The 16,033-nt window shown below is 52.5% G+C and overlaps 1 protein-coding gene across 1 annotated transcript in view; it reads right to left on the bottom strand.

The window, feature by feature from the left end:
• The window catches only part of MYO10 (myosin X), a 195,514-nt gene that overhangs the window by 26,841 nt on the left and 152,640 nt on the right, over window positions 1-16,033 (bottom strand). Inside the window, 7 exon segments of the mRNA XM_038535440.1 lie at window positions 620-1,222; window positions 1,224-1,496; window positions 2,418-2,463; window positions 2,815-3,024; window positions 3,866-3,972; window positions 10,167-10,281; window positions 10,374-10,498. Of these exon segments, the coding sequence (XP_038391368.1) occupies window positions 620-1,222; window positions 1,224-1,496; window positions 2,418-2,463; window positions 2,815-3,024; window positions 3,866-3,972; window positions 10,167-10,281; window positions 10,374-10,498 (1,479 nt within the window).

Here is a 16,033-nt window from a genome sequence, read left to right as displayed (position 1 = left end):
CCCAGTGTCCGCGGGAAATGCCAGCTTGCTTGGGTTGGGGGGGGGGGCGCATACCTTGGCTCCGTGTCCGACCTACCACCTGCCTCAAAGTTCATTTACCAGTGACGGCTGGTGGCCGGAGAAAGCAGGCGGACAACCATCCTCAAGAGCTCGACTTGGAAAGATAGGCTGGTCCACCCCCGGGGGGTGGGCACGGGTGAGGGTCACACAGACAACGACGGCACCAACCCCACGCCCCTGGGAGAAGGCGCAGAGGACTGCGCCCCTCGGAGCTGGAGCAGTAGGCCCCCAAGCTGTCGTCCACCCCCACCCTGCACCCCTGGGGGGGGCTCACCAAGGACTGCGCCCCCCTCGGAGCTCACCGAGGACTGAGCCCTGTTGGAGCTGGAGCAGTAGGCCCCTGAGCCGTCATCCACCACCACCCTGCACCCCCACCCCCCGGGGGGGGGCTCACTAAGGACTGTACCCCATTGGAGCTGGAGTGATTGGCCCCTGAGCCATCGTTCACCGCCACCCTGCACCCCTGGCGGGGGGGGGCCTCACGAGGACTGTGCCCCCTCAGAGCTGAAGTGGTAGGCCCCCTCCCTGTCGTCCACCCCCACCCCCCCGGGGGGCTCACCGAAGACTGCGCCCCCTCCGAGCTGAAGCGGTAGGCCCCAGAGCTATTGTAGGTGCCCACGGAGCAGCGGTAGTCTGGGGACCACTGGCTGCCGTAGGAGGTGGAGAAAGTCACGCTGCTGCCGGAGGTGGCGGCGCCGTCCTCATAGTCGTCCCGGTCGTAGTCGTAGTGGCCGTCTGCTGATGGCAGGGCCCCCCCGCCCTGGGGCATGCAGTAGGCGGGCTCCCCAGCCACCGAGATGGGCTCTGATGGGCCGAGCAGGAGGGAGCCGTCCGCACTGGGGCTCACAGGCACCACCGTGTCATTCATGTACGGGTCCTCCTCTGACGATTCGTCGCTCGTGCGGATGCCACTGGTCCTCTGGTCCGAGTGGCCGTGCTCACTGGGGTTGGGCGAGTCCTTGAAGGCGTCGTCGTCGGCCTCGAAGCCCTCGTCCACCTCCTCCTCGGGGTATGGCTGGCTGAAGTTGAAGCTGGGCCTCTGGGCGACCGCGCCCTCTGCACCCTCCGCGCCTGGGGCCTCTGCGCCCAGGGCCTCGCCGCCCGCCGACAGGGAGCGCTCGATGTGGCGGACGCACTCGTCGATCTCGTCGAAGTTGAGCGACTTCCAGGAACTCCTGCGCAGCGCGGCACGCCTCGTCCTCCAGCCGCCGGAGCTCCTCGTCGCGCAGCTGCTGCAGCTTCTGCAGGGAGGCCTCGGTCAAGGACAGCTCCTGCCGCTCCTTCATGCGCTGCAGGTCCTCGATCTCCTTTTCCAGGCGGAGGATCTCCTCCACCTGCTTGTTCTCCTTCTGCTTCTCTAGGTCGCAGTGCAGCTCGGCTGCCCTCTGGCTCTTCTGCAGGGCTTCCAGCTCCTGCTGCCTCCTGGCGGCTTCCTCCTGGGCGGAGGACGGAAGAGGTCAGAGAGGGCCCCTGCAACCAGGGCGAGCACGGCCATAGATAGCCCCAGGACACCTGGATGTGCCTTCTGGGGGCTGATGCCCTCTGCTCCAAATTGGTACGCAGAAGCCCTAATCTCCTGCACCATGGAATGGGTATTTGGAGATGCGGGCTTTTGTTATTTCTTAAAGATTTCATTTACTTATTCATGAGAGACACAGAGGGAGGCAGAGACACAGGCAGAGGGAGAAGCAGGCTCCATGCAGGGAGCCTGACGTGGGACTCGATCCCAGGACCCCAGGGTTACACCCTAATCTCAACCGCTGAGCCACCCAGGTGCCCCTGGATATGGGGCTTTAAAGATGTGATTAAGTTAGAATAAGGACAAAAAAAAAAAATAGTTAGAATAAGTCCAGGAGGTGGGCCATAACCCCATCTGACTGGTGTCCCTGAAGGTCCAGGAGATTGGAACACACACATGCACACACCAGGGATGCACACACACACATGCAAGACCACAGGAGGACACAGCGAGGAGGTGGCCATGTGCAAGCTAAGGAAGAGGCGCCTTGAGAGAAATGAAACCCAGGACACCTTCACCTTGGGGGTCTGGCCTCCAGAGCTGCAGCACTATTTCTGTTGCTTAATCCACGCAGGCTGTGGTACTTTGCTACGGCACCGCTAGCAAACTAAGACAGCGGCGACTCTGCGTTAGAGAAATTACGCAGTGTCCACACTTAAAACCTTAGACATCAACAGAGTTGTACTCGGTTGCAATAGGTTGCATCATGAACATCTCCTCTCAGATTCCTCTGTCATCTTTATACTTCATTTTAGTTTAGAATCCTTGAATTTTCAAAGTGTTTGAGGTGGGAAGGAAAGGGGTTAGCAAGCTGACGCACGGGCACGGCATTCTTTACCTGTTGGGTGCGGAGCTCAGCCTCTCTTCGTGCCCTCTCTCTTTCTCTAAAAACCAGTAAATAAAAAAAAAAGACGGTGATAATAACCAAAAGCAATGGGAAAAAGTCCCAGAAGCACTTTTCAGAGAGAGCTCCCTTTTTAAAGACAGCTTTGCTAGAGACAACTTAAAAAGGATGAAGGATGAACCCTCTTCCTTTGGTAAATGACTCATTCTGTACATGAATAAACATGCACATAACTCGGTCTTCGATGCTGCCAAGGAATTCTATATCCAGGCCTCCAAGAGGTAGTTTTAAACAGCAGCATCCCCTGGGAATTCTTGCTGCAGGAATGCATATTGACCTTAAAACTCAGAAAGTGTCCTTCTGCTTCATCGGAGCAAGAAAGCTACTATACCTCTCCTCTTCCTCCCATTTCCTCTTTTCTTCCTCCGCCCGCTTCTCTTCCAGCAGCTGCCTGTAAATTCTCCGGGCGATCTGGCCTCTGAGTCGCTTCTGGAAAACTATGGCGGCTTTCCTCAGGTGCAAGAATCTCCTCCTCAGAAGGAACGCTCTGTAATTCTTCTGTATGATCACCACACAATAAAGGACCTTTCGGTATTGCTTTCTGAAAATGAAGACAAAAGCCACACAACAGAAGAGCTGTTGAGGTAACGAGGCTCTGAGCTCTTCAAATGGGTTTGCGTTAATGCTACGAGACAAAAGAAGAGGGCCGAGTCTGGAAAGTCTCATTATGGAACCGTAGCGACCAGGAGGCCCCTTCGGACCAAACAAAACGGAAGAAAAACAAAAGAATAATAACAAACAAAACAAGAGCAAGGACCTTATCATTATCTTGGCTAAATAAACCCATGACCCCTAACGCTGACTTGGAAGCATCCCGGCAGTGACAGCCCAGCCCCATAGCGCTGGGCCCTAAACAGCCCCGAAGAGACTTGATGCGGTCCCTGTTCTCACGGCAGGGCGGGGGCCCTAGCGCGATGGTCCTGCACCCGAGAGCATGGAGCGACATGGGGTTCCATGGGGCCTGCAGGTCCGCATGGGGGACAGGACTTCAGGGCGTGAGGCAAGCAGCTGCCCCCCTGGGCAAACACGGGAGCGGCGCCCGTGGACCCGATGGGCTAACAGTGGAGTCCACAGCAAGGCGGCCTGCCTCCAGTACGAGGCACAGAGGGACGGGGTAAACAATTTAAATGTCTCAGCACCGTCCCCTCCTGTCACTGCTCTAATGGAGACACCGGAAGGCCCCCGGCCAGCTTTCCGCGCGGGGCAAGCCAACTGGGCATCGCTAGTTGGAAGCGCGACCCGGAGACTCCCCATGGCCTGGCGCTGACCTCCATCCAGGTGTCTCGTAAGTAAAAGCACGCAAGGGCCACCCCCGCCCGGTGATGCGCGCTGGGGGAGGCCTCCCCTTGGCGTGCCATGCCGTCCCTCTCTGGGCTTCTTACCGTGCCAAGTAGCCCAAGACGTGGGCCCGGATCACCATGGCCGCCCTCGTAACTTCCTCCTCCCGTTGCTTCTCCAGCTTCTGCTCCAGGGATTCTCGGAGGAAGACCTGCCAAGGCAAAGTGACGCATCAGAAGTAAAGAACAGGGCTGGTGAACGCAGGTTCTTGCCGAGTCAGCTCTTTTGGAGGGAAGGCTTTCTTCACTCTCGGGAAATGTGCTCCAAACACACAGTCTGCTCTGAACGGTGCTTCTCCAACTTCCTGTGGGGAAACGCTGCTTTGTTTTTTAAACTTTCTACTTGTGATGCACTAAGACATGTGAAAAATACAGTCAAAATATATGACCAGGAAGAAGCAGCAAATAAAGTCCCCCCGGGCCATTTTGTTGGTTAGAGGACTGTGAGGTTGACATCAAAGCTCACACTCCCTTCAGCGGGACTACGAGCTCGTGAACAGCACCAGTCCTGCATGAAGTGTAAATCACAAGAAACGCAGAGATGCTCTATGCTAAAAAAAGAAAAGAAAGAAAGGGAGGGAGGGAAAAAAAATCCAACAACTTTGCACAACTTACTTTGGTAGTACATGGAAACTCTCTCTGCAGGACTGTCAAGTGACAACAGTCACAGTGTCTAGGCCTCAAAAAATTTTAATGCACATTTAAAAAATTGACATTAAGAATGTAATTCTGAAGGGTGCCTAGGGGGCTCAGGGTGTGACCCTGGGGGTCCTGGGATCGAGTCCTGCATCAAGCTCCCCTCAGGGAGCCTGCTTCTCCCTGTGCCTGTGTCTCTGCCTCTCATGAATAAATAAAACCTTAAAAAAAAAAAAAAAGTAATTCTGAAGTTAGAACTGAACCGTTTCCGTTCCATTTCAGTCTGATCCTCACAAGAATACCAGAACTGGTACAAAACCGATCCCAGCAATTAGCTGGCCTGTTTCTGGGAACAGGCACCTCAATCCTGTGCGTGTTAAGTTTGTGAAGTGTATCTGGTAATTGGCATTCTGTATCAGCATTCCCAATACTTGAAAAGATGTGAAGACATTAAGACCCTCCCTCAACCACGGTAGCTTTTAATTTCATAATTTTGGATTTACTGCACGCATAAGAAATTCCGAACTATTCCCTAGAAGAACTAGTGCCAAACATTTGTATGCTTTTCTGTTAACGTTCAGGGCAGCCTGGAAGCATCCTGCTGGTGGTGGGCGGGAGGCTAAACGACACTCTTTCCCACTCATGATGTTTTGATTTATGTGCCTCTGACTCATTCTGGCCCATAATGATGCAGGATGTTTTCTTAATAGCACATTTTCCCAGACACTCTGCTCCGTCTCTTCCAAGACATTTGGGCAGAAAAAGCACATAAAGAATCCTACCACCATGTGACTCACAGAAGCTTTACCTGCTCCCGCTCTGGGTTCCCGAGCACTGGTAAAACTCGACCACAGATCATCCTCTCAGGAAAGTTTTCCATACAACTGTCTTCCTATAATTGCAATTATATACCCTTCTGATGCCTGAAAAAACTGCTTCTTGCAGGGGGGGGGAGGTGGGGGTTGGAGGGGAGAAAAACAAAGGACAAAGCTACAAGTACAAAACTTTGTTACTTGATGATAATCACAAGTTTTCAGTAATATGGATTTCTGTTCAAGGCAGTTTTCGTCAAGGCTGGGCTTTGAAGAAGTCTTTAAACTTCTTTGTGACTTTCTTCAGCCCTAAAGATCCCACTCTGATGCCGGTGCCGTGGGGAGTATTTATGGGTGCGAAGGTCAAACCCTGGGGGAAGCACGGTGGTGGCGAGGCTCTAATGAAACAGATCGCAGTTCCAGTGACCATCCACCTAGTCCATGAGCAAATAGAAAGCTTTATGAAGGGAGGAGGGCCTCCCCCGATGGAAGTCTATGGGAAGTCCTGGCTGGCACCTGGCTGGCACCAGAAACCCAAGAGCACCTGTGTGAGCGCCGGGTTCAGGCCGGGCGAAGGCACCCTGCGCCGCCTGGTGAACGTACCCCCCCTTCCTCTAGGGGCTCTCTCGCCAGCCCGAAGGCCAGGAAACAGCAAAACACTCTCAAGGACCGACTCAGCCTAACGATACCCAACCGTGACTTTACACAACGCCACCCGCTGTCCCGCCAGCCTGGCGGCGGTGAGCACGTGCCCATGGTGCCGGGACGTGGCCATGGTGCAGTCAGCGTGGCCCAGCCGCTGGGAAGGGCGCCGCCCAGGCTGAGAGGGCTGTGTCCGCTCGAAGGGCCGCCCCCCGAACCCCGCTCGGCATATGAGGCGAGCACCTCACTTGCCTTTGCCTCATCAAGGCCTAAGGGCGGCTCTAGTTCAACGTCTTTACTGCCCCAGAATGGCGGGTACAAGCCCGGCTGCACAGTCCAGGTGCTCCAAGAAACCAAAGCGCTGGCGTCACAAGCCCGCGCAAGAGTCGAAGCAGGTCACCGGCCACCCAACCTCTCGGGGTGGACACACGTGGGAACCTTCTGGACGGGCCGCTCATCGGAGGTCCCGGCAGGACTCCTGCCTTCCCTAGGAACGGTTCCCTAGCGCCCACGAACTCCTGCCTTCCAAGCACAAAACGTGTTTGTATGTGAGCCAACTCCCTTGGGCCTGGCGCCGTGCTACCCTTGCTGACCGTGACACCGTCCACGTTGGCCTTCGTCACGCGTGACGGGAATTTCTTCACCAGGAGATCCAGATCTCCATTAGATTTCAGGGTTTCGAATACAAAGAACCTGCTGGCAGCAGCACTGACCAAAACACACACCAGGACGTAATAAAGTCCAATGCTGGTTGGGGTCAAAGCTACTTCGCAGACACGGTTCATTTTCTTCCCCGTGTTTCTGTGGACCGCCAAGCGTCCTTCCTCCTCCTACCTCCAACTTGTCACCAGCTGAGGTTTAACTCCTGTCTAACAATCTCATCTCGATCCACGGTGAGGCCTCTCCTGGGGAGGCGGGGTCCTTACTCCCAGAGGACACAGCGCCCAATGATTGATGGGCAGCGTGGCATCTTCTCTCCCAGAGCCCGGTGGCCTGAAGGGCAGCGTCATCCTGTGTCTGTGGCCCCTGTGCTATGCCCGGGCCCAAGCCTCGCCTGGGGTTCGTCTCCATAACGTAACTGTAAGTGAAGGTGGACAGGTGCTCGAGGGCCTCGAGGGAGCACGAGTGTCATCTGAGATCATGACCTGTGCTGTCACTCCACGGACGAGGTGGCGGGTGCCAGGAGCGTATCCGTTGGCACAGAATGCAGTATCTTTTTGATTAAAAAATCAGAGTAGGGGACACCTGGGGGGCTCAGCAGGTGAGCACATGCCTTCAGCTCAGGGCGTGATCCCAGGGTCCTGGGATCAAGTCCCGCATCGGGCTCCTTGCCTGGAGCCTGCTTCTCCCTCTGCCTGTGTCTCTGCCTCTCTCTGCGTGTCTCTCATGAATAAATAAATAAATCTTTAAAAAACAAAGTCAGAGCAGGCGATGCTGTATTGTCAAGAGCTCCCGTGTTTAGGCAGCTTCCCTCTGGGGACTGAATGGGTGACATCTCGGTCCTGTTCCGTAGGGTTTCTAGCGCTTACCAGACATGGAGTGAGCTCCTAACTCTGTGCACCATGTACAAGAACGAACAATTAAGTCTACACTTGCCCCCGCATGACAGAGAAGTCTACAGGCGATGGCTGGGTTAGGTGTCACAGGCGGACGGATGGAGACGACAGAGGGGGCCTGGCTCACTTGGGGGGGGATTTGTTGTGTGGGGTACAATGGGCAATGTCAGGAAGGATTCCTGTCCTAGTCTGTCTGAGCTGAAACTGGAAGGGTGAGTCAGGTAAACGGGGACGGGGTGGGGGAGAGCATCCTGAGGTGGCCCCACAAGCAGCCATGCCCAAGTGTGGGTGCGATCTGGCTCACTTCTAGCCAACAGTGTGGAACCGTGAGGGGCTGTGACCTCTGAGACTGCACTGATCATAAAGCCCCCACGTGGGGAGACCACAGCTGGACTCTCCTGCAGCCTCCAGGTCGCGGACACGTCACGCGGGGGGCAGGTGCTGAGCATGGCCCTGGGGGGCAGCCGCCAACAGAACTGGGACCTGAGGCCCCACTGTGAAGACCCAGGTTCTGGCACCGCGGAAGCCTGAAGAGGCCCCCGAGCTCCAGCGGGAAGGAGGCCTGAGACCCCGGCAGAGGAAGGGTCGGCCATGCCACGCCTAGGGTCCCCGCCTGGGACTCGGTGGGGCACCTCAATGTGTGTCACTGCCGCAGCTACGCTACAGGTAGCTCGTTCCACGGCACAGGTAAGCGACCTGTCACCTCTGCGGGCCACCTGCATCCTGCAGAGGGCTGAACCCTACATCCCTGGTGAGACCGCTCAGGGGCAAGGGCGCAGGCGTGGGCGCAGGCTCAGTCTGGGAGCACCTAACTCTTGATTTTGGCTCAGGTCGTGACCTCAAGATGCAGCCCCGAGCTCAGTGGGGAATGGTTGAGATTCTCTCTCCCCACTGCCCCTGCCCCACCTCCCCTCGCCCCCTCCACCACCTCCACCCTCCCCTGCTCCTCCACTGCCTCCCCCCAGCCCCCTGCCCCTTCACCTCTCCCCCAACCCTGCCCCTCCACTGCCTCTCCCCCTCTCTTTCTCTAAAATAAATCAATTTTTAAAAATAATTAAGAGAATATGTCCATTATCCAATTTCCCTCGCTGAGTGTCCCCACATGATGCCTCAATACTCGTCCCTGAGGTTCTGGACTGAATGTCTGTGCACCCTCTCCATCCCCCGGGGTGATGGTTGGATGAAGGACCTCCAGAGTCCGGAGGTTTGGATGAGGTCAGGTGGGTGGGGGCCTACAATGAGATCAGTGCCCTCTAAGAGGAGGAAGGGAACCCAGAACTCTCTCAACCCTTGAGCTTAGAAGAGGACCCACCCTGCACCTCCAGCCCCCAGACTGTGACAAACATAGGTCTGTCCTTGAAGTCACCCAGTTGGTGGTATTTTGTTGCAGCGGCCCAAATGGACTGAGACACTCAACCACTCTCCTTTCTCCCCCACGCCTTTCTTTTATCTGAAAGACAGAGAGCTCAAGTTGCGAGGGGCTGAGGGAAAGGGAGAGAATCTTATCAGACTGCACACTCGGGGCTGAGCCCAATGCAGGGCTCCATCATGACCCTGAGAGCCTGACTGGAGTGGAAATCAAGAGATGCTCAACCGACTGAGCCACTCAGGTGTCCCCTTTCTCTCTCTCTCTCTTTTTTTTTTTTTGAAGAAACTCTTTGGTTAAAAAGAATGTAACATGAGTACAAACTTCAAAATACTCTTCTGAAGCTGCACTGCTACCTGTAGGGTCAGGAGGTTCAGCCGTGAGGCCCAGGTCTGACTTGACTTTCGAGGACGTCCACACACTCAAAGGTCAGCCCACATCCCCCGCAGCTGCCTGCTTTCTGTGCCAAGTCACATTTCGGTCGTTCCTGTGCGACGAGGCCCGGGAGTGGAGGGAAGAGACAGAGCGAGAGGCAGAGGAGGATTTGGGCCGCTCCCTGATAACAAGGAGAAAAGGTCGCACAACCAATTTTTTTTGGCTAATTTTGGCTGTTGAGGCCAAACTGTCTGGAATCGAGGGTAAAGGTCTCATCGCAGCCACACCAGCACGTTCCGAAAGTGACCTTCACTTGGTTTTCTCGACTGGATTTTTGTCAACCTACGAGATTCCAGGCTGTTGGCTGGTCTCTCGCACAACAGCTCCTGTGGTGCAGGGACGGCATTCGGCATTTTTTTTTTTAAAGATGTATTTATTTTATTCAGAGAGAGAGAGAGACTGAAAGGCAGAGACACAGGCAGAGGGAGAAGCAGGCTCCAAGCAGGGAGCCGACGTGTGACTCGATCCCGGGTCTCCAGGATCACACCCTAGGCTGCAGCCAGCGCCAAACCGCTGAGGCACCAGGGCTGCCCGGCATTCGGCATTTGAATTACAAATAGATGGAAGGGTCTAGGCTCTCACTTCTCTGAAGCCAGAGGCCGCCCTGCACTTCATGGCACCAAACTGCCCACCAGCCAAGAGGGGTGGACAGCCTGCAAGGAACCACACACATACACACCCAGGGTCTGGTGTTTCCAGAAACAGAGTTCCTGACAAGTCAAGGACTTCAAATAAAACATCAACTTTCTGGAGGACAAAAGACTAAGGTGGGCACGACACCATTATCTTCCAAGGTAAAAAAAAAAAACAAAAAACAATCCATCAGCCCTAGCACAGGACACCGGCCCTAACACCTCTAGGAGCTGGACGGGATGACCGCTCCTCCCCTGCGGTTTTACCTTGGTCTTCCCCAGCTGCCACTCGCTGTTGGAGGAGTCATAGAGCTGCAGCAGGGCTGTGCACTTGCCCCTGATGTCGTCAGGCACCGCCGCGTTCCTCATCAGCACCTTATACCTGCAGCATAAAGACGCCCGCGTCACCTGCTAACAATTCCTCTTCTGCCAGACCCTCGGAGAAGAAAGACCATCTATTCAGCCCCGCCTTGCCTTTTGTAAAAATCCTGAAAGGGTCTTCGGACTGCATACCCAGCCTTTCGGATCCGCACCGTCTCCAGCATCCCGGAGTACCGCAGCTGGTTTAGCACAACCGCCTGGTCAAACTGGTCTGGCATCTAAAACACGCGAAACCGTGAGAAGATAAAGTTAACAAGGCCTCCCTCTCATTCTCGTTCTCTCTCTCGCTCTCTCTCTCACGCATACCCGACACAAAAATACAGAAGAAAAAGTGAACCCCACCCCCAGGAACCCATCACTTAGCTTCACAGCACCACCATCACCCCATGAATCCTGCGCCATCCACGAGCTCTTACTCCCTGCCCTTCAATTTTTGAAGTCACATCATCTCATTCATAAATATGATCAACACCATTTCTCGATACAAACATGGCACCATCAGCATATCTTCAAAGATACCAATGATTCCCTAGTACTTATATCCATGTTCAAACAAATTTCCAACGGTTTGAACAATCATCAACCTACCACCATTTTTAATACTGTTTTTCAAAGAACCTAAAAAGTGTCATCCAGGTATCACTTTCTTTACTTTTTAAATTTCCATTTCGAGGAATTTGAAGGCATTTTTAAATTTTAGCCAAAGAATACAGCAACCCAGCGAGGGACACAGGGAGGGGTAGGCGAGGTTGGCGTGGAGAGCGGGGAGGAAGAGAACACACCAGCAGAGAAAAAAAAAAACGAAAATAAAGAATTTTAGTTCTCTCAATACCCAGTCAAATCCTCCATTTATTGAGAGCTTTCTACCGTGATCACAAAGTACACCCAGAAAATCCAAACCAAAGACAGGCAAAAATCAAACCAAAACTCACGTCCTGAAATGTATTCTCTCATGCACGCCGTGGCCAAACAAACTGGCATTGCTGACAGGACAATAGTCTTTCAGGGTAAAACTCAAAAGTAGGCTGTTTCCCACTTACAGCTTTTGGGGCAATGACTTGTTTCTCACCAAATAGCCGTTCCCTTGAACTACTTTGTATTTTATCCTGCACAACTGTGAATAAGGGGACTGAAAAGGGGTACGAGAGGATGGAAGGACGCTGTTAAGAAGTGCAAGGAAACCAGACCAGACCAAAACAAAGACGGTGTCTTACATTTGCAGTCCTTATAAACACAGTCATTAACACAAATTTGGGCTTAAAGCCGTTATCCCACAAGTTTCCCAAACTCGGAGAGAAGAAACCTGAAGAATGCTCTGCACGTCTCCCCTACAGCTTCCGCTGGAGCAACAGCCTGTCCACCCTCTCCTGCAGGCTGACTGCTCTTATATTTAATCTAATTTCTTCTGCAAACAGCCTGGTCAACTTGTCTTTACTCAGCAGTAGGCTACCCGAGTACGGCCAGTAAGTTAGCGCAAACGTCCAAAACGTTGTGGCTCCCTGATTTTTAGCCTTGACTGTTTAAATATCCCTAGAAAAATAAGAAAAAAAAAACAAACATAAAAGTAGGTGAAAATTACCCTTGGTTATGTTTCTGCCTTATAAAGAGTGAAGCGAGGCAGCAGCTGCAGAGGCACTTGGTTAGCGTGCTCCCGATCCATCATCTGGACTATAAGCCGAGCAGAGGCAACCCCAAGAACTAACGCAAAAGGGAGCTAACGTAGAACAAACACGGAGTAACGCACCAGACTCACTCGACCCTGTTCAGTTCGTCATCAGAGAGCTGGTGACTGAGTATCCCACCACCAGATGCCCAAAAAGCCCTTCCTCAAGCTCTCCCGGGCCGGCCCCCTCCCCGAGCCACGCTGCTCTGCTGGGCGTCTTTTCTCCCAATCCTCCCTTAACAAAGTCCGCGCGATGTTCTCTGGATTTGGCACCGGCTCCCAGGATGTCCTAAAAAATGTTACAAAAGGGACGCTCCATCCAAAAAACGTTCAGCCCCACTCACCATCTCCGGCCCCTCCGTGGAACATTCCACCTTCGGCTTGGCTCTTGGGCCAAAATTCATATGGAAAACGCCTGCCACGCTGACCTTTCCGCCACAGCTAAAGACACTGAACAATAATGAACACCATTCCTGTGCTTTAAAAAGTGCTCGGTCGCCATGACAACCCCTTCCCTTCTCGGGCTAATTAGTGTGGTGTGGTTGTAGGATTTCCTACAGCCGGGAGGGGGGCACCAGGCGCAGAGGCTCCTTCCAGGCTCCCAACCCCATTGTGTTTCTGGCCCTTCCAGTAATTGAAGCAGGAAGGGGGACCCACCGGTAGATTGTCGCCACGGGCAACCCACGCAGCAGTCACGGGGCAGGGGGGCTGTATGTCCATCAGTGGGTCTCTGTTTCGCTTCAGCTCCCCCCTCTGGTGCCTGTGACGTTCAGTGATGCCCGGGATCGGGGCGGACACGCCGCAGCCTACAGGAACTGCCCCCAACACTTGCCCGGGCGCACGGGTCTCCACCGGAACCATTTCCAGGGCTGCACGGAGCTCACTCACACAGAGCCCACCTGCACCGTCGGGACAGCCAAGCCCGATGGCGACGAACCTGAGGACTTTGGAAGTCACAGCTAGGCATGGGGAGTCTGGGCCTTACACACCTGTTTACTGCGTGCAAGGTGTCACGGTTCTTGCTCCAGGAGGATTAAAAAAAAAAAGTGGGGCTAGATTTCTTTTTCTGTTTACTCAACACCCCCCACCAGAGCACCACATGTGTTACACCTGGCAAAGCCACACGCACGCGTCCAAAACACCTAGATGCCAGCTTGGAGGGCTCGGGCTTGTGTACCTGAAGGGTTTTGATGCAGAACGACATACACCCACCGTGCGAGAGTCCCACGGAGTAGTTCTGCGGCCCTGAAGACCCCTGCGCTCCACCCACCCATTTCCTCCTCCCCCAATCCATGCCAAGCACTAATCTTTCCACGGTCTCCATATTGCTATTGCTTTTTTTTTTTTCTTTTAAACATTTAATTTTTTAAAAAGCAGTGTAAGGCTCACAGCAAGGCAGAGAGGATGGTAGAGAAATCTCCACTTAGGGCCCCTGCCCCCAGGTGTGTAGCCTCATCACAGGGGCTACATTCTGTTCCCAGGACCCTCACACTTAGAAGGCCGGCAGGTGTCCCAATCCCCACTCCTTATCCTGCAGAAAGCCTAAAACAAAACCGTATCAAAGATTAAAATGAAATTGCTTAAGAATGTAGGAGTAAGAAGAGTATGAGGGGGTACAGGTGACACATGTTTGAACCCAGGTCTGACTGAAAGTTTGCGCTCTTCCAACCTGTATCCACTGCCTCCAGGGAAGGGTGTCAGCGAACACGGCCCAGGAGTCACTCCGGGACAGAGGGGGCCCAGTGGACCCAGGCTGCTGTGCTTTCTGCGTCTAACTCTGATGCCAACTGTTTTCAAGAGAAGCAGCCAACGAGGCTTTAGAGTGAGAGCTGAAGGCGCTCAGACCTGCCGTGTGCCAGGATCCCTTTGCTGGCAGCGCCAAACTGGAAACAAAACCCGGGGATGTTTTGATACCATGCACATCACAAAATATTATGCAGCCGTTAAAAAGACAAGACCAAATGAAAGATGCACCAGTTGGCTCTCAGGCCTTTGGCAAGGAGAGAACGGACGCAGGAAAGTATGTATAACAATCTCATTTTTGTAAGACAATGACCTCACCAAAAAAAAAAAACTCCCCCCTAAAAAACAAAAAAACCCTGCCTGATATATGGTATGGGCATGAATATTCCTCGCTTTATCACACTTCACGGTAATTGTGTTTTTCACAATTTGAAAATCCGTGTCAAATCTGTCGGCACTGTTTTTCCAACAGCTTTGTCTCTGTGTCACGTTTTGGCAATTCTTGCAGTATTTCAGGTTTTTTCATGATGATCAGTGACAATGACTCACCGTAAGCTCAGATGATGCTGAGCATTTTTTAGCAACAGGCATTTTCAAACTAAGATATGTACACTTTTTTAAAGATATAATGCTACTACACAGCAACAGACTACAGAACAGCATAAAAATAACCTTTACATGCACCGGGAAACCAAAAAATTCATGTGACTTGCTCTTTGTGATATTCACTGTATTGCAGTGGTCTGCAACCAGACCCACAGTATCTCTGAGGTAGTGCTGTCTTAGTCTCCGTCCGCATGTGCAGAAGGCCACAGGGAGACTCATGCTTGGTATCTACTGAGCAGGGGCTGTTACGGATGCCGGGAAGAAAGGCTGCTAGGGGAAAAGGGAATGAAAATAGAGGTTGCACTGGACGGAGATAATCACATATATCCAACCCCACTGTTTCTCTACATGGCTATACTCTGAAGATGTGTAATAAATGACATTTTTTACAAGGTAAAAACCTGGATATTGAGTGGATTCTAGAGGTCCTCCAAGGAAGAAAGCAAAGAAGGGTAAGAAAAGCATGGAGACCAAATATGAAGCTCCTGGAAGGATACTTCCAAGTACAAACAACCTAAATGTCCATCAACAAATGAATGGATGGGGGTGCCTGGCTGGCTCAGTTGGTAGAGCATGCAACTCTTGATCTCGGGGTCATGAATTCGAGCCCCACACTAGGCGTAGATTACTTATTAAAACAAAACAAAAAAACAAAACAAAACCCCCAAATGAATAGATGAACAAAATACAGATTATCCAGTCACTCCTTGGGAGTATTAATCAGTCATAAAAAGGAAATGAGGCACTTATGCTATGTGAACCCTTAGATACTACGTGAAGGAAGCCCATCACCCCCCCAACACACACAAACACATGTGCGTATTATATGATCCTACTCATACGAAACGTCCAGAAAGGGAACTGTGCAGACACGGAGTCGTGGCTGCCTGGGGCTGGGGGAAGCAGGGGTGTGTGTGTGTGTGTGTGTGTGTGTGTGTGTGTGTGTGTAGGGGGGATGGATAGCCAATGGCAGGGGGATCCTTGGCAAGGTGATGAAGTCCTAAAACTGACAGTGGTGGTGGTTGCACCTGTGAACACACAAAACCCCACCAAACTGTACACTTCCAGTGAGCTGACTGTATGGCATACAAATTCTATCTCCATAAAGCTGGTTTTTTAAAGTATTTTAAAACCCATATGGACATGGAGGCATTTAAAATGCACAAGGAGGGTCCTGTGGGTGCCTCAGGGCGTGACCCCGGGCCCCGGGATCAAGTCCCACATCCCACTCCCTGCACAGAGCCTGCTTCTCCCTCTGCCTGTATCTCTGCCTCTCTCTGGGTCTCTCATGAATAAATAAAAATATTTTAAAAAAATAAAAATAAAAATAAAATGGACAAGGAGTGGGGCACCTGGGTGGCCCAGTTGGTTAAGCACCTGACTCTTGGTTTCGGCTCAGGTCACAATCCCAGGGTCCTAGATCCACGATCCCTACATTCTGCTCCGTGCTCAACAGTCTGCCTCACAGTCTCTTTTCCTCTCCCTCTGCCCCTCCTGCTCATACTCTCTAAAATACACAAATCTTAAAAAATAAATAAATAAAAGTTAAAAAACCAAAATGGACAAGCAGCAATGGATGTGAGAGACCATCTTGATCTTGGAGACTGGAGTGAATGTGTTTAGTTTCAGGTAGTTCAAGTCTTAAAAAAAAAAAAAATTGGAAAAACTTTTCCCCTACAATCTTAAAAAGTAAGATTTCAAAATGCCTAGACAAAAGAAATGACTGATAACAGAACATGCT

The sequence above is a fragment of the Canis lupus genome, chromosome 4, assembly GCF_011100685.1.
Source record: "Canis lupus familiaris isolate Mischka breed German Shepherd chromosome 4, alternate assembly UU_Cfam_GSD_1.0, whole genome shotgun sequence".
NCBI lineage: Eukaryota > Metazoa > Chordata > Mammalia > Carnivora > Canidae > Canis > Canis lupus.
This window is presented reverse-complemented; position numbering and strand designations above follow the sequence as displayed.